The sequence below is a fragment of the Marmota flaviventris genome, chromosome 8 (genome assembly GCF_047511675.1).
Source record: "Marmota flaviventris isolate mMarFla1 chromosome 8, mMarFla1.hap1, whole genome shotgun sequence".
In the NCBI taxonomy this organism is placed as follows: Eukaryota; Metazoa; Chordata; class Mammalia; order Rodentia; family Sciuridae; genus Marmota; species Marmota flaviventris.
Genome location: NC_092505.1, coordinates 48,240,145 through 48,259,172, shown reverse-complemented (window position 1 = coordinate 48,259,172; position 19,028 = coordinate 48,240,145). Strand labels below are relative to the sequence as shown.

General features: G+C 35.4%; 1 protein-coding gene across 2 annotated transcripts in view; it reads left to right on the top strand.

Annotated features, from left to right (window-relative positions):
- Positions 1-19,028, top strand: part of Fgf12 (fibroblast growth factor 12) — a 504,207-nt gene that overhangs the window by 473,368 nt on the left and 11,811 nt on the right. For both annotated transcript variants that reach the window (XM_027936105.3, XM_027936103.3), the window contains one exon: positions 17,226-17,424. In XM_027936105.3, the coding sequence (XP_027791906.1) occupies positions 17,226-17,424 (199 nt within the window). The remainder of the gene's footprint in view (positions 1-17,225; positions 17,425-19,028) is intronic.

Here is a 19,028-nt window from a genome sequence, read left to right as displayed (position 1 = left end):
TATTGGAATGAAGTTTTTAAAAATGAAATGACTAGTCTTCTTACTATGTTCAGAACCATAAATAGGAACAAGTCCAGTCCATTTCAGTGAATATTTATCAAATAGCACTTAAATACCTCTTTATGCAAAGAGATGGGATATACAGACAAAAACCTGACATTTTGGCATATCAAAACAATGGTGTTAGCGTTAAATGATTCACATGTAATTCTCCAAGTGTTCATATCAGAAAGGAAGCATTAGTATTCTCCCTGTATTCTTTAAGGCCCAGAATACCATTTGTATGCTAATACAACACATATTAATGACTTTACCAACTTAAAATATATTGGTATTTCTATGTAATTGGTCCTCAATTCAAGAAGAAATAGTATCTCTTCTAGACACCCAACATGAAGTTATTATCTTCTGTAAGCTGACATGGAATGTGAAAAGGATGTTGACTCACACTTGTTTTTCTGATACTGTAAGGCTATAGAAAAAATGCACTTCTGTTTCTATTTTTTTTTTTTAATTTCTTTCTCTTTCACCAATGAGTAAATGTTTTTTAAACAAAAAAAAAAAGATTATTTTTTTAGACTATAAACTATTTATACCTAAAAGCTATAACTTTTAAGTTTCCATTAAAAAAAACTTGAAGTAAGAATAAAGAAAATGAAAATAGGCTAAATTCTAAACTTTGTTTGCTGCATTGATTCAAAAGAAGCATAACTCTGAGAGTTATTCGTATCAACTGATGAGCCCTTACCAAGGCTATGCCAGCCATTGTAGCAGGCCCAATTCACCCGTTTACTCTGTCTCGCTATGCAGGATTCAAGGAGAAATAAGAGAAAGACCCTGACCTCACATAAGTTTTACTCAATAAGGTCATAATTGCAAAAAAAAAAAAAAAAAAAATATATATATATATATATATATATATATATATATATATATATATATATTATATTATATAATTGTATATATACACACACATACATATACACACACAATACACACAGTATATAATATAAAGTGATATTTTTTTCAGTAGAGTCACAGGTACATGGTTGTTGTGGAGATCAGAAGAGGAAGAGATGATCTTCACATGACAGGATCAGAGAAGACTGAATGAAGGGAGTGGAATTTGAAGTAGGTGTTTTAGAATAAGTGAGATTTGTATTTGCAGTATAGGTCTGTGCCACCTGTAAAAGCCCAGCAGCAGCAACAATGAACAAAACACATATCTAACTTATAATCATCTGTGAGAGACTGAAGGTGAATATCAAATAACCTTTTAATATGGTTGCATATATAGTAGGTGATTTTGCAACCTGAAGAAGAGAAACAGAATGTGAATTATCCATACAGGTCTGAATGTTTTATATATTTGTAAACAAAATCTATATGAAAGGGAAAATAGGTAGATAAAATGTTCATTGTTGGAGAATCATTTCATCCATCTACCATTTTTATAGGGTCTGAGAAGGACCCTGTACAGGCTTTAAGTAAGAGACTTGCCAACTTAAAATTTGCTAGAGAAAGTTACTCTAGGATCAAGTCACAAGTCCTGAGTCACAAGTAAATCAAATTCATAATGTATATTAATAGACATTGGGTTGTAGTATGACTAAATTTCACAGTTGGATGGATCTGGCCCTGTTCTTTCATTCAGTATTTTCTCTGTTCACAAATGCCAGTTCCATTTTGAAGAATTCAGTGTCTTCTCCATTCATCATCTGCAATTAAGACCATCCATCAAGCTTACTCTGTTTTTACCTTGTTTATGTAAAAAAAGAATTATCCCTTTTTTCCTTGTGTTTCTAGTTACATTACTAATGATTAATTTATGGAATCATAAGAGCAAATTACTCACTTCCTATAACCAAAATGACTTAAAACAAAGTGTGTTCACTGTAATAAAAAAACTGACAACAGCAATTATATTAATTGAAGTGTATGGTCAGTTATTTAATTAATGGAAAATATGCAGAATTGTAAGTACAAGCCTATTTTGGACAGCTTTTCTTAATCTGTGAAAGGGCATAAATCATAACCAAAGCTTCCATGATGGAATAATATGGAAAAAAAATCCCTGGACTAGGGACTGCATTTGAATCCTGACTCTGCTATTACCTAGCTCCCTGATCATGACTGGGTCCATTCTCCCCACTGCTTAGCCTTGCTTTCATCATCTGTGAAATGGAGACTCAGACATTACTTGCAGACCTAAATTTTATGGATACGATGGTCACTTGAAGGACAGAACTTAAGCACTTCTAGACGTTTTAGTACATTTTATGAAATTAAACAAGTGTGCTTGTGATTGCTGTCTCTGAACGATAGCATGTCCAAACACAACAGAGGTAAATGATATTCCATAATCCAGGACTTCAGAGAAAAAGCATAAAGCAAACCAAGCCCCTCTCTCTTCCATTCCTCTTTCATGGTGAACATGTTTATTTTTAATTCCTGATAGAGGACTCATCATTTCAGCAAGAAGCATTGCAGCAAAGATAAAACAAAAACAAAAACAAAATAAAACAGCTCTAGCTTTTCAGTTCCATCAGAACTGTTTATCTGGCAGATTACTCTTTAGGCTGTTGAAATGAAGTGGCTGGTGTGACAGTGCACGCAGGCTTGATTGAGCCTGAGTAGAACACACCTGTGAGATGTGGGTTTATTGCACTCCTAGGGATATAATGTCAGATCTTGGTCTCTTCTCACCTGCTGGTTCCCTGCACTTTTCCCGGATTCCTTTGCTTTGCTATTTTTAAAAAATATCTTACCTTCCCTCCAGATTAATAAAAAGGATTTGTGGTGTCTACTACACCTCATGGCAACATCACAGCCATCCTGCATCACGGGTGCTCTGCAGTCCTAGCGCATCCCAGCCCACATTTCTCATCCATTGACCATTATAGCAGTCCCTCACTGAGAGCTGTTTCAGTCACTGAGCATTGCAGTCACTTCCAGGAAGACTATGTTTAAATGGAAGTGTAATTTAAACCTAACGAGCAAAGCAAGTAACACAACCAAATTCTGGAGTCTTTTCTATTTAGTGGACATAGTTACATGCCAAGCCTAAAATGTCATATCACCCCCCCCAAAAAAAAAAAAAAACTTCATTAGATTTGCATAAGTGAATTGTCACTGTCTTGGGAAGCTTACAATGTTCACTCCAGCTTTTGTTATAAATTCAGGTAGCACTAGAGGAGAAATTTTGGGGTTCACTGGGTACTGAGATTGATCCAAGTCATGGAAAATTTAAACAATGAAGCACATAAAACTCAAATTAGGATGTTTTGGTTTGGTTGGCTCTTTCTTTTTTTCTTTTTTTTTTTTTTTTTTTTTTTTTGGTACTAGAGATTGAACTCAGAGGCACTCAACTACTGAGCCAAATCCCCAGCACAATTTTGTATTTTATTTAGAGACAGTGTCTCACTGAGTTGCTTAGCGCCCCGCTTTTGCTGAGGCTGGCTTTGAACTCACAATCCTCCTGCCTCAGCTTCCTGAGCCACTGGGATTATAGGCATGTGCCACTGTGCCTGGCTATGATTTTTAATATATGTTTATCATACTGTGGTGTAAATTTATTCCCAATCTAACCATCAGGATATAAAGGACAGGGAGAGAAAACAGGTTTAGCCTCATTCCTTCCTTCATTCATCTTTCGAGGGGTTGCTTACTTAAGATCTTCATTGATCTCCCTTCAGTAATTTTTCACAAGAATGTGCCGTTTCTTTACATGGAATCAGGTGACCTTATGGAATATCCTTGTAGTCATGTGGTTTCTCTGCTTGTTGTGTGAGCCTGGGCAAGCAAATTTCACCTTCAGAGTCTACATTTTGTATTTACTAAACCTATTTTAGTAATCATACTCCATACTAGAGGTCTGAAGGTCATATTTAGCTAAAGCATAAATCATTCTGATCCACAGTTTCCCCCCCCTTAGTTTGTTGTTTGAAGTGGTAATATAGATGCATAGAAGAAAAGGAGTCTATTTCTTATAACTCTTTTCTTCAATCAGCCAGATTGCTTCCTAGGAGGCAAATACTATTACCTGTTTCTTTTGTATCCTTCAAGAGATTTTTCCAGACATAATACAAACACGTTTTGTGCATTTGTGTATACATGTTAGATTTAACAAAAATGGTAGCATGTATAATATATACATGCTTGCAGTGTATGGCATTGTATGCATGTGTGCATTCAATAAAACAACGGAATGTAGAAATATTTCCAAATTTATGCTTTGGAGACCTTTCTATAGTATGTCTTGGGGTCTTTCAAGAGCAATACAGAAAAAGTTGTTATATTGTCTTTCAGAGCTATGTAATATTCTATATGTGGAAACACTGGGATTTCTTTAATCAGTCCCATACTGAAGAATACTCGGATTGTTTTCAGTATTTTCGTTTTGTAAGCATCAATACCACAAATATAATCTTGAACATACTCCATTCTGTACATGTGCTACTATAGCTGTAGGTCAAATTCCTAGCAGTGAGTCAAAGTGTATGAACAGGTAATGTGAGGATTTACTCCTACTTTCTACTAGCAGTACTTTAGTGACACCCCAGAAATTTTGGTATTCTGTTTTTTGTTATTATTAAGTTCTATTTTAAACATTTCTCATGATTTATTTCTTGACCAACGGGCTCTAAATCTATTGTTTAATTTCCAAATAGCCAAAGATTTTTGTTGTGAGAAAACATACTGTGTAAAGAATTCAGTCTTCTGTGTTTTTATATGGGCCAGAATATATCTTGGTGAATGTTCCATATACACTGAAAAAGGACATTTATTCTGCATGTGTTTGGTACAGTGCTCTATGGCATTAATTAAGTCAAGTTTTTCATAGTGTTCAGATTTTCTCTATCCTTACTGATTTTTGCTATGTGTTCAAGGAACAGCTGAGAAAGGAGTATTAAAATCATTAGCCATGTTTCTTATCTTAGTTTTGTCACTTTTTGCTTCATGTACTTTGAAGTACTATCATTTGGCACATTTGTACGTGGGATTGGGATATCTAGGTCCTGATGGGTTAGCATGTGACCATTGTGACATGTTCCCTTGTATCTCTGGTAATACTCTGTCTTAAAGTATGTTTTGTCTGACATGAGTATAGTCATAGTCATCTCTCCTCTCTAATACTTACTGTTTATATGAGTATATATTATTCAGACTTTTATTTCAATCTATATGAGACTTAAGAATATTACTTAACAATAGGAAATTACTGAGTTCTGCATTTTTACTCACTCTGACAGGCTCTGCTTTTTAATTAGAATATTCACAGTATTTGTACTGAATGTCATGCCTCATATGGTTTCTATGTACCATCTTGCTATTTGTTTTCCATCTTTCTTATTGATCTTTATTCTTCCATTTCCCTTCTTACTTCTTTTTGTTTAGCGAATACTTTTGAGTCTTCCATTTTAATTCCTACATTGACTTCTAAGTACTCTTTTGTATCATATTAATATTTTTTGTTCTAATTTTTGTTCCTGAAATGTCATACATATTATATGTTTTTGAATTATAGCCCTCTCAACGCAATGTTATTATTTTGGCTTTAAAACTAAAGGAAAAATCTCATATATTTATTAACATATTTATAATTTCCAATGCTATTCATTCCTTTCCACCTAGTATAATTTTCCTTCAGCATTAATGAAATCCTTCATATAGTGTAAGACTGCTAGAAGATAATTCACTCATTTTGTTTATCTGAAAATGGTTTCACTTTATTATACCAATTTGAAAGATGTATTCACTGACTATAGAATTGTGAATTGATTTGCTTTATCTTTTGGCTTTTACTGACTTATTCCTTTATCTTCTAGTCCCTGTTGTTTACCTGTATTTGCTAAAGAATTTTTTCTCCTTCTCTGCTTTATTAATATTTTTTTCTTATCTATGTTTTTGCATGTATTTTTTCCCTTTATCTATGGTTATAGTATGGCTTTGTGTAATTTGGGGATTCTCATCCTGCTTGGAGTTGGCTAAGTTTCTTTGGTCTGAATCTGTAGAAAGTTTTGTCACCATATTGGTAATTTTTAACTTTTATTCATTAACATGTTTTCCTACTTTTGTTCTTTGTTATTTATGTAGAATATTTAATATTGTTGACTACTAATCTTTATTCCTCTATGTTGTTCTCAGCAGGTCTTTTGGTCACAGCAGTGAAAAACCTGACTACAATACCTCATCCTAAAACAAAACAAACAAAACACATAATAAGTCATTTAGGCAGTCAATAGAAAAGACTATAAGATGGCCCAGATGAAAAAATTAGCAGGCCAGAATTTTCAAATAGCTACTATGAATATGTCCTTAGAGTTACTTAATGGCAGACTGTAGACTCTCAAATGAAAGCAAGCACTGATGAACTTGAAGACAAAATAAGAGAAGTTACCTCGGCTGGTTTTTAAAAAAGATCAAAAACCAAGATTTTTTAGTGCCGACAATTTCAGAGATCCTAGTCCATAGACAGCCAACTCTGTTATTCAGGGTGTAGGTGAGCCAGGACATCATGGCAGAAGGGCATGAAGGAGGAAAGCAGCTCAGAACATGGCCACCAAGAAGCAGTGAGAAGATAGTACGCTCAGCTCATGGGGGACAATATTTATACCCCACAGGCTCAGCCTGAGTGATCCATCTCCTCTAGCCACACCCTACCTGCCTACAGTTACTACCCAGTTAATTCTTATCAGTGGATTAATGCACTGATTAGTTTAATATTGTCATAACCCAATCATTTCACCTTTCATCCCTTTTGCATTGTCCCACACCTGAGTTTTGGGGACACCTCATATCTACACCCTAACCAACTTGGTCTCAAAGTCCTGGGCTCGACTGATCTTCCCATCTCAGCCTTCAGAGTATCTGGTAATACAGGCAAGCACCACCACACCAGAAAAATTGACTGATTATGGATCCCATCATCCTGCTTGCACCTTGTTTTATGATTTTTTATTGTGCATTAGGAATACATTTGCTTTGTATATTGTATAGCACATTGCATTATTTGCTGATAAAGGGTATCTGGTTTGTTCTTGAATTTTGATAAATAACAAACAAATTCTCTAGATCTTGTCACACTGTGTGTTGTGTCTGTATCTGTGTGCATGTGTATGTGTGTGTTTAGGACTTAACTATTTGGGTTCTGTCTTTTCTGGATGAGGGCAGGCTCACTTGGTAGGTGGTCATCAGTCCTAAACTGTGGCTTTTCTGAAGCATGTACAAAGTGCTTCCCAGATTTTCTTCTTTCTTCCAGTCCTGCATAACTTCAGATATCTATCTCCCTCCAACTCTCAGTCCAGCAGAATGCAACTGGTTTCTGGTAGGCCTTGAGGAATCCAATCCTGAGGATGTGCCATCCATCCAAAGCCCATAATCTTCAGGAAATTCCCAGTCTCTTGCCCCCCATTCTACCATATCTCTCACACTTTACTTGGCAAATTAAAGTCCCAAACTCCGAATCCAACTTCCCATATCTAGCAAAACCACAATGTTATATTTCCGTTTCATCTTTTCACATATTGCAGAGTTGGAAAGTGTCCCTTGTACAGACCTAGGGTTAAAATAGTATTCTGTTCATGTATTTTTTTCTCTCTGTCTCAAACATCAATACCTACAGTTTCAGTCAACATGTGCCTGAAAACTACTGCCTTACATATTTTGCCCGGTTTTATAAGTATTTTTAGGTCAGGAAATTATGTTAGGTATGTTAGGTATGTTAGGTATCAGATTTCCTGATTTCATGGAAATTCACCATTAGAGTTTTAAAAATTGGGATATTTCATATAATAACTGTTTTTGTCTTAGTTGATACTTTGGGGATTCTTTAGGGTATCAAAATAACTTTCCAAAGTACAGAGTAATGTTTAAACTGAAGTGTGGGAATTAGACAATGTTCTTACTTTCGTCCTTCTTCTAGGAAAAAAAATCATAGGCTGAGGGCCCAGAGCACTCACCGGCTTTCATGAATGTGTTGGGAACATTCAACCTACTTGCCCTGGTATTCATATTTAATTAGTGGCACCCTGGTTACGTGTTGTGAACATGCTCCTTTCATAAGAACTAACAGTATTTTCCATGGAGAATTTCATGGTTCCGCCAATCTCTGCTGTGGATACATTGCTTCTAAAACATGGAAAATTCTGGAAATAATTTTTAAAAATATTTTTTAGTTGTAGATGGACACAGTACCTTTATTTTATTTATTTATTTTTATGTCATGCTCTGGATCTAACCCAGTGCCTCACCTGTGCTAGGCAAGCACTCCACCACTGAGCTGCAACTGCAGCCTCATGGAAATAATTTTGATGATAACAGTGAGTGGTAAGGACATCTCCCTTTACCCATATGCATTCTCCTATTTCCCACCCCACCTTACATACTTGCAGGCTTCTTGCTAGAGGCTAAATCAAGCATCCATGTAGTATATAATGCTTTTTTTAGCATGTGATAAGAACCTGACAATCACATCATTCATCTCTGATTGATGGCAACAACATGATTCCAGAAAAAGAGGAATGATCAGATTTCTCTGTGTGGTCTATAAATAGATGGCCAAATTGAGACGGAAGCAAGGTGACCCTGATTAGCTTGTCAACAAGTAAGACTTGCTCAGGACACAAGTAAAGTGCTGTTTCTCAGCCTGCAGCTGAAGCTAACCCACTCTCATTTGTTATAACAGTTATTCCCTAAAGATTGTAACCAAGAGTAAATTAAATAACATACCTAATATACCATCCTTGTCTCATTTAATAATCACAACCTTACAATGAAGGCATGAGTAGCTTTAACCTACAGAGGATTAAGCTGAGTTTTATAGAAGCTGAGTAACTTGCCCAAGGTCAAAAAGCCTCCAAAATTAATTTCCAGGAACCACAGGTTGCATTATTTTTTGATGATATAAATTTACCTTGCTGCCTTGTCAGATACTGCAAAGAGTGTGTTAACAAAGAACCTTTATTTTTAGAGGAATTAGCTCTCAGTAATTTTCCAGTAAAAATTATCTCTAAAGTGTATAGACAAAGGTTTCCATATCTGCAGAGATTTTTTTTTTGAGTTACAAAATTAGACTTGTTCTAGCCAAACAACCACAGTTTTTTTAAAAAAATCATTCATTTGAGATAATGTAATTTAGCATTTTCTTTGCCTCTTGTCAGGATGGAAAACAATAGTTCTCTCACTTGATTTAGTATCATCATGTCTGACAACACAGTTAACAAAGCTGCTGTTAATATACCTAGGATTTTCAAGTTCTGTGCATCTAAAGGCCATTAATGAAGTTAGTAAACCAGAAACTTCACAGCCAAATATTCAAAGGTTAAAAACCAAAGGAAATCTCTACTTTGGAGTTACTGAATGTAAGTGGTTTTGCAAGAATCAGCAAGTATTTATTTATTTTCTCTTCCTTAACACAACCCAGTCAGTAAACAAGATTGCACAGAAAACAGGGAAGATGGTTATGCAATAAAAACAGTGAATAGCTGGGCATGGTGGCAATCATGTCCTTAGTCCCAGCTATTGGGAGGCTGATTAGGGAGATTCACATAAGCCTATAAATTCAACGTTGGCCTGATAAATAGAAAGACCAGGTCTCAACAAACAAAAACAATAACAAAACAGAAAACAACAGATGAGTGTATATTGGGGGTTTTAATCAGAAAAAGAAAATAAATCAAAATCAGAGAGCTATTTGTACCCGAAAAAAATCAGCAATTTTTACCATAGAATCATTAGCCATAATTACACAGTTGATAGTAATGTCTGTTTTCTCTGATTACCTTTTTCTTTTTTTGCTTTTTCAATAATATATTACTTCCATTTCGATTGTACAATTGTTTTTGAAATAACAATACTTGATATGGAATCCTTAATCTCAAGAACTTCTTTAATTATTTAACATGAATGGCAGATCTATAGGAGATTTAAGACAAAAGGTATATTGGAGATTGCCTAATTCCACAAAAGGCTATCTTACATTTTGGAGAAATTGAAAACCTAAGAAGAAAAGTGTCTTTCCAGATTTGAACACAACGTAAGAGATGCACAGAGTATAATTCCAGGCTTCCAGGCCTCACGACGTTCTCTTCACAGTTTTTTTTTTTTTTTTTAAATTCCAAGATCTGAGAATAAGAGTGAAATATTATGATCATGGATTCTGCCTTTATGAATCTTAAACATGTTTCTGTGTCCTAAAATGTCAGGCAATATTGAATTATGAAGGCGGGGGGAAGAAAGGTAAAAGTTTAGAAAGTGACTGGAGAAAATGCCTGCTGATTGGTTGGGGATGTAGCTCAGTTGGTAGGGTGTCAGCCTAGTATGCACAAGGTCCTGGGTTCAATCCCCAGCAAAACAAAACAAAGCAAAATAATGCTTGCTTATGAAAGGTGGGCAAGGTGGGAGGCCTCTCTGAGGTAGTCACATTTAGGCAGTGACTGGATGAAATAGATTGCAGAGGTTTCCAAGAACAAGAGATATCGAGTCTAAAGGATTTGGAATGAAATGTGTTTGTTACCTTTGAACTACAACAAAGGGATCAGTGCTTGTTGGTGTGCTCATTCTTTCATTACACATTCATCCCAGGGATCATCACAGCCAGAGCAGGGAGGAGAAAATGGGGATCTGCAAAGACCAGGATGCAGCTAGGTTGTGATTGTACCATTTTAACTCTACTCATTCTCCAGGGCTATTCAAATCCTGTACCCCTACCCAAGTTGGAAAGTGTATGTTTTACAAGTAAAACTAGGGGAGCAAAAGTAGTTGTAACTGAACCACAAGGCATTCTTTACCTTTCAAATATTTTACTCCAAGCAGATGTCATCTGTTAAAGTCATAATGTTTAAGTATTCCATGTAAAATAAATAAATCTCCAACGATTGCATATTCTTTGTAGCCATTAAAGAGCTTTCACAGGTGTTATGTAATTTGATCTTTACCCTGAGTCTGTAGTAAACATACTTTCAGAGTACATCTAAGGAATTGGAGATTCAAAAGGTTAACTGGTTTGCCAAGATTCAGAAAATTGTCAGTGAATACTAAGCCAGAAATTTAGAGTGTCTGAATGGTTTTTCCAGACATAAATAAAGTCTTGATATAAATATTATTATAGAAGCACGAAAATGGTTAGTTTTACATGCACTATTAGTAAATAAAACAATTACTCTTGGACCTTGAATAATGCTCTAGAATATAAAAAGATAAATAGAATGTATAAGTTGGTGAGGGAATGGAAAACATATCTTTCATGAATAAATGATATCATTTACAAGTGTTATATTTTCATCTTAAAAAACTTAACCTACTTAGAACCTATGAAGTGATTATGATTATTGGTATTAAAATTCTCATACTTCAAATCTCTTAGTGAATTATGTAGGAAAAACTTGATTTTGAAAGAAGGACAAACATTTTGGGAAGTAAGACTTAGCATTTTACTTAATCTTTACCACGTTTTTAATATTAGAATTATTGTCCCTACTTTCTAGATAAGAAATCAAAGATTTTTATCACCATTAAATGACATGTTCAAGATTATACAGCCAAAGAAACTAAGTCAGTCCTGTCAATCACTTCTGTCTTATCACATAATCTTTGCTGTTTCTGTGACTTCTAACATTCTCATTGTTTATTTCAACAAGAATAAAATGAGTGCTGAAGGTGCCAAGCTTCATAAAAAGTGTGAATGAAGAATATTTTCCTGTGAACCAAAATTCACAGTGTCTATGGTGGGAGAAAAAAATTCCCATCAAGATACAAGACAGAAATACCAAATATTAGGAGAAATTGAAGGAAGGAGGGCTCACTAAATCTGAAGTGACTGGGAAGAACATTTGTCTCATTCCTATTTGGTAGAGATGTAAGGAGAACATTGAGAGTGCAGTTGAATTGGGGGTTGGTTAGGAACTAGAGCCTTAGCAGGTAGTTGTCATGTGATGTAAATATTGTTGGCAGTGTAGTTAATCCTGAAAAACACAATATTTAATCCATATTCATTAATATCTCTAAATTTCTGTCTCTTTGTTCTTCATGGTGTTTATATATTAATGAGTACTCCATATAAATGGGTGCTGGAAGGGCAGTACCAGCACAGTTGGTCTGTCCTACTAGAGACTTTGAGAAACCAGAAGCTATGTAGGATCTCTGTTGTCCTTGTGTAGAGAGGAGAGTCAGGAAAAGATTCAGTGTGGGCGAGGGTCAAAATGGAGTGTGGATCAACATTGTGGGTCAAGGAGACTTTAATAGTGCTTTGGAAAGGATGGATAGGGACACAATGGAAGGTGTCCAGAGTGACCACTTGGGGCTTAGTGCTACAGCATTTCTTCATCATCTGGATTGAAATAGGCAGAAGTTCTTTACTTTAGAGGGCATGGCTGGAGTGGAAAGGTGTTCAGAATGTGAAAAGGACCATTCATATAATGGTTTGTAAAATGCTGCACCAAAACCCCAGTTGTGTAAAGATTGCACAAAGAAAAGTATAAGTATTCAAAAATTCAGAACACTTCTAAAACATTCATATTTCCCTGGATTTAAGGTCTGCTTAAGTTTGAACAATGGGAAGATCAAAATTAATTTTGGGGAAAAATAAGCCTAGCTTTTACCACGTGTACATAAATAATATACATGTGGGCTTGATTCTGTTTCATCAAGTATTTCTATAAACCTTGGTATAATGCCTGCATTGAATTGGGAGCCCAGGGTGATAAAGATAAACAAAACTCATGAGTTGCAGGGTGACTTTTCAAAAGGAAAAAATTCCTCCTTAGTATACTGTTCTCTTTACTCTGTTTTTATCGTATGCACCTGGTAAAGGTGGCCTAGGATTTGACCACCTGTGACTCCACTTCTGCCTGTCTCCATTATGCATTAGATTTGTTGCCATTCTAAACACTCAACCCACGGAACACCTTCTGAATGTATGTGATGACCCATGTCTTTGCCTAAAGCTTTAGATAACTCATTAAAAAACATGCTTATATGTGCACTTGTTTTAGCAACAGTTAAGGGGGAGGTTTCTGGTTCTGGAACAGATAGTAGCAAGTGTAACAAAGGCACAGAAATAATGGTCTTTTTACATGATTGTGTTTTTTACTCTAAGAAGAAAACTGAACAGCAATAATAATTTAGGAATTTTGTAAAACCTAAAAATTTATGAACTGCTTCTATACAGATCAACTATTTTTTTCCTTAAAATCACTCATTTTACAGTTGAAAAATGTGAAAATTAGAGTTTCAGTCACTTACTTAAACCCCACAACTGATGTGTATGGTGTCAGAAGCAAACCTTGATTGATTTTCTTGCTCCAACTCTAGGGCTCAGAACTCATTATATAAAAATGTGATAATAACAAACAGTGTAAATTCTTTGATGTCCAGCTTCATACTGAAATTGAAATTGCTAATAAATGGTAATGGTTGCACTAAGAATCACTCTCAAAGGTAGCTCTGTACCCTTAAGATTTGCCTGCTCGTTTTCAAGGATGCTGCCTGTGCCCACAGAAGTGCTTGCACTAACCTCCTGCCATATTTTCCTGCATGTCCTGCCCTGGTCGGGTGTTAATATTTGCCTTATTCCTAAATCCTAATTCTTCATATACCTCCTTTGGAATAACATTAAATGGGATATTCCACTTAAATTTTCATTTCCAATTAGGATCTGAATTTTTTTTTCCTTTGTTGATTTTATTTATTTATTTTTATTTACATATGACAGCAGAATGCATTACCATTCTTATTATACATATAGAGCACAGTTGTTCATATCTCTGGTTGTATACAAAGTATATTCACACCAATTTGAGTCATCATACATGTACTTTGGATAATGATGTCCATCTCATTCCACCATCATTTCTAACCCTATTCCCCCTCCCTTGCCTTCCCACCACTCTGCCCTATCTAGAGTTCATCTATTCCTCCCCATGCTCCCCCTCCCTATCCCACTATGAATCAGTCTCCTTATACCAGAGAAAACATTTGGCATTTGATTCACTTAGCATTATCTTCTCTAACTCCATCCATTTACCTGCAAATGCCATGATTTTTTTTTCTCTTTCACTGCTGAATTAATATTCCATTGTGTATATATGCAACATTTTTTAATCCATTAATCTATTGAAGGGCATCTAGGTTGGTTCCACAGTTTAGCTATTGTGAATTGTGCTGCTATTAACATTGATGTGGCTGTGTCCTTGTAGTGTGCTGTTAAGTCCTTTGTGTATAGAGTGAGGAGAGGGATACCTGGGTCAAATGGTGGTTCTATTCCAAGTTTTTCAAGGAATCTCCAAACTGCTTTCCATATTGGCTGCACCAATTTGCAGTCTCACCAGCAGTGTATGAGTGTACCTTTTTCCCCGCATCCTCGCCAACACTTATTGTTGCTTGTATTCATAATAGCTGCCATTCTGACTGGAGTAAGATGAAATCTTAGAGTGGTTTTGATTTGCATTTCTCTAATTGCTAGAGATGATGAGCATTTTTTCATATATTTGTTGATTGTTTATCATATTCTGAGAAGTGTCTGTTCATAGGCTCTGAATATTTTGTATATGATTTCCCATTTTCTATAATGCTATTCCTGGCTCAGACCCCAGGACTTCAGTTCTTTTACAATATCCTGGACTTTTGCTGTTTTCAGGAGGGAGTGTTAAACAATTACAAAGTGGAATAGAAACCTAGGAGTTCATTATTTATTAAATGAAAATGTTATTTTTCTCATATGTAAATGACAACAGAGTAATTATGCGTGGCTGACAAAGTTTCCTATGATAATGAGTAAGGTTTGCCCCATTAACAGTCCCACATCAAGGACAGGCTTGGCTTTGCATTAGGAAACAATGCATAGTTCTGTGGGAAGTTTACTGAGCCAGCAGCCAGGAGACCATTGTTCTGGCTAAGTGTCCTGATCTACCTCTAACTTTGTGTGATCCTTGGGTCAATTATTTCATTATCACAGGCTTCAGTTACCTTGTTAAATAAAAGCAGCACATTGAATCATCTCTAAGCAGCTTTAACATCTGTATCTAAATTTACAAATTTCATATTTCAGTGATGTATGTTAGAAGTAGGTTATATCACTCCTACCTATATGACAATATATACATTTATACAAAATTCTTTGCCTCATATATTTTCCCACCTCCTATTGTGAGGTTTGAAATCTTATACACAGAACTTATTCTTTGAATGTTCCAGGTCTCTTAGCGTCTAAGGATAATATAATGTTTACTAGTATAAGGCTAGACTTAGAAATAAAAGGTTTGGGATTATTTTGATCAATTTGTTTTTTAAAGAAAACTAGTAAAATCTGCACCAAATTTTAATTTGTTTTTTGTATCTTTTAACCTAATCTTAGAAGAAAAATTGAGACTTATAGGATATCTTATATCTTATCTTTGGGTTGTTCTAAGTGTATCCCCCCAAAGTTCATGTGTTGAAGATCTGATCCCCAGGGCAGCAATATTGGGAAAAAGTGGGACCTTTAAGAGGTGCAGCATAGGGGGAGCTCCTGAGGTCAACTGGGAGCATGCCCCCAGAATGGGCTGGAACCCCTGTCTGTCCCTGGTTGTGAGTTTTGAGGGGTGAAATCTTTCTCACATTGATGTTCTCATTCCCTGTATCTGCCATGGGGCTGTCAGTAGATCCAATAGCTACACTGTTTAAACTTCTAGTCTCTAAAACTTTTCTTTTAAAGTGAGCATATCTCAGGTATTTCATTACAGTAATGCAAAACAATGTAGGACATTTTGTAAATTGAATCTTTATCACTTCGATCCCTATATTTGGCAGTGATTAAACTCTGTTCTAGCAATGCAGAGACAAGGCCATAGAAGAGCCTATTTTCCAACACCCAGGTTCATTGTTAAGTCCTGTGCTGCTACCAGATAAGAACTATGCAATGTTGTCACTGTTTTCCCTCACCTTCTCTAGTCTCTTGTTTCTCCAATTCTTCTTTTTTATTGAGACATGATTCATATATCACGAAAATCCACATTTAAAAGTATATATTTCAGTGTTTTTTAGTATATTCACAAATTTTTGAAAACATCACCACTGTCTAATCCCAGAAAAATTTCATCTCTCCAGAAAACAGTCACTACCCATTTATCTGCACAGCCACCCCTTGCCCTTGACATCCATTTCTTTTCATCTCTGGATTTTATATTCTGGATATTTCATATTAAATGCAATCAAACAACGTGTGGCCCTTGTGTCTGTCTTCTTCCACTTAGCATATGTTCCTAGGTTTCTCCATATTGTCATGAGTCAATAATTCATTTCTTTTTGTGGATGGATAAAATTAAATTGTTGACCGGACCATGTGTTCTTTATCTATTCATCAGTTAAGAGCTAATTGGGTCGTTTGCACGGTATGAATAATGATGCTATGAAAATATATTTATTTTTTTGTGTGGACATGTTTTATTTCCCTTAGGCATATACCTAAAAGTAGGATTATCAAATCATGCATTAACTGCATCTTTACAAAAATGACTATTAAAAAGTTCTGGTGAGAATGTAGAGAAACTGTGATACTCACATCTTGCTAGTGAATACATAAAATGATACAGCTGTGGAAAGTTCCTCACAGGGTTAAATATATGATTACATAGTAGTACTTATTTCTACTGCTTATTCCCGAGGTTTTTGTATCTGAGGTTTTGATTAATAAGCTACAGGGAAAATTATTTGTATTGGACAAAGTGGTAGCATCCTGTTAAGTTCATGGAACAATCTTTGGCTGTAGAACAGATTCTTGTACAGGCATGGTGGTCCCCTTCAAAACATTTCATGTACCTGTTTTTGCTGTGGTTGCATTTAATTTTGACTTCCAGGGATAAAGTCTACTTTATCCAGGGATAAAGTCTACTTTATTTACATGCTAAGGGTCACTAAAATTAGGACTGGCTAAGTGCTTCAATTTGCAAAAAACATTATTATCAGAGTTTGGACTTGGCTGCAGTCTTTAGTGATTCTGGCCCAATGTGGGACTCACAGCTCAGCAGTTGTTTTCTCCGGAGTAAAAATTGGTTAGAAAGGAAATCTTGTTTCTTGGTTTTGTACAATAAAGATTTATACTAATGCTCCTGAAATTATGTGCAGTCACCTCTCTCCGGTTCTTTACAGAGGACCTGTATTCCAAGTGGAGTGGAGTATATTTCGCATTTGCTGATTCATTTTTCAACCTTTCTCTTTTTTACATTTCTTTTTTTTTTCCTTCCCTGTAGGATGTTTTTACCCCAGAATGCAAATTTAAGGAATCTGTGTTTGAAAACTACTATGTGATTTATTCTTCCACACTGTATCGCCAGCAAGAATCGGGCCGAGCATGGTTTCTGGGACTCAATAAAGAAGGTCAAATTATGAAGGGAAACAGAGTGAAGAAAACCAAGCCCTCTTCACATTTTGTACCAAAACCTATTGAAGGTATGAAACTAACTTCTTTAATTTTTTGGACCCTGATATGTGTGTTGAAAACAATTCCACTCTTTGCTAATTCTCTAGGGTCTGTGTATAAAGCAACAGATGAGAACAAAATATCAGAGTACACATGAGGACCTTTTCTCTATCAATAAAGAAAGAAAAAAAAGAATAAAGAATCTTATCAATCTGGGCATAGTGGTGTGCACCTATGGTCCTAGTGACTCAGGAAGCTGAGGCGGGAGGATTGAAAGTTCAACGCTAGGTCAGTCTCAGCATTTTAGTGAGGCCCTAAGCAACTATTTGAGACCATGTCTTAAATAAAAAATTAAAAAAGGGCTAAGGATATTGCTCCATGGTTAAGCATACCTGGGTTCAATCTTTAGAACCAAAAAGAAGAAGAAGAAGGAAAAAAGAAATCTACCACACTCCTTTGGTATTTAGGAAAAAAAATTATGTTGAACATAGTATTTTAATTTTTCCGAATATACCCTTGAAAAAATCAATAATATTATTACAGTGCTTTAAAGTTTGCAAAAGGTTTTTAGAGATACATTTATGTACTAATTTCTACATTTCTATAAGCAAATATAACAACATAGGGTATTAATTTTTCTTTGGTTTTTAAGGAAAAAAAACAGTGAAATATTTTCTGTGATCACCATTAAATTGTATCTTCCCCAGTGGAGCCTATCACCTCTTTCCTTGATCCTTTGATATAGTATCCACTTTTCAAAGTGAGGAGTGTAATAAACCTAATTTGGTCAACTATGATTTTCCTTAAAAGTTCCATAATTAGGTGTGTTGCAACTCTTAGTTTGATTTGCTAAACCATAACATATCTCATAAGGCTCAGTCAGTGGAGCAGAATCCACAAGGCTTGCTGCAGAATATATACTAAATATGACTGCAATAGTCAACAAATATCTGTTAAGTCGATATTGTATTCAAAGTACTGGGTGGAATGTGACATTAAAGCTCCTAGTCCCTCTCAGATCTCTCCTTGCATCTTGTATCTTTAGGCCTACAAAACTAAACTTTCCTTTTTCTTGCAATGGATCATCACTATTATGGACTTCATACTGTCCATGCCCTGCTCCAGTATGCACCCACTCATCTCATCTGCCAGAAAAATGCCAATGAACCCTTGTACCAATTAATTCAAGAATCTCTATTTCCGTGGCAGTCTCCCTGGCTTTCTTCAAGAATTAAGCCTTCTGCCTTCCAATCATTGTATATATTTCTCTCCCATAGAAATGATTCTATTGTTTAAAATTTACTTATTGCCCCTCTGTTGCCTCTTGTTCATGGTTAGCTCATTCTCTGAATGAACAAAACCTATTTTATTTTTTTTCTTATACCCCTATGTCTTGTATAATATCTGTCGTGTCATAAAGAGATATTCAGTCAGGAGTTGAGAACTGGATAAGTGAACATGTGAATGAACAAATGAACAAGTAGATAAATATAAAGACAAAGTAGAAAGAACTACATGCTCCAGAGAATGTTATAATATTCATGGAGATATGAAATATGTTCACTATGGTATAGTGGAAAAAAAATTATTTCATGCTGTGGGAATTGATACTGGGATTTAGAGAAAGAACTAT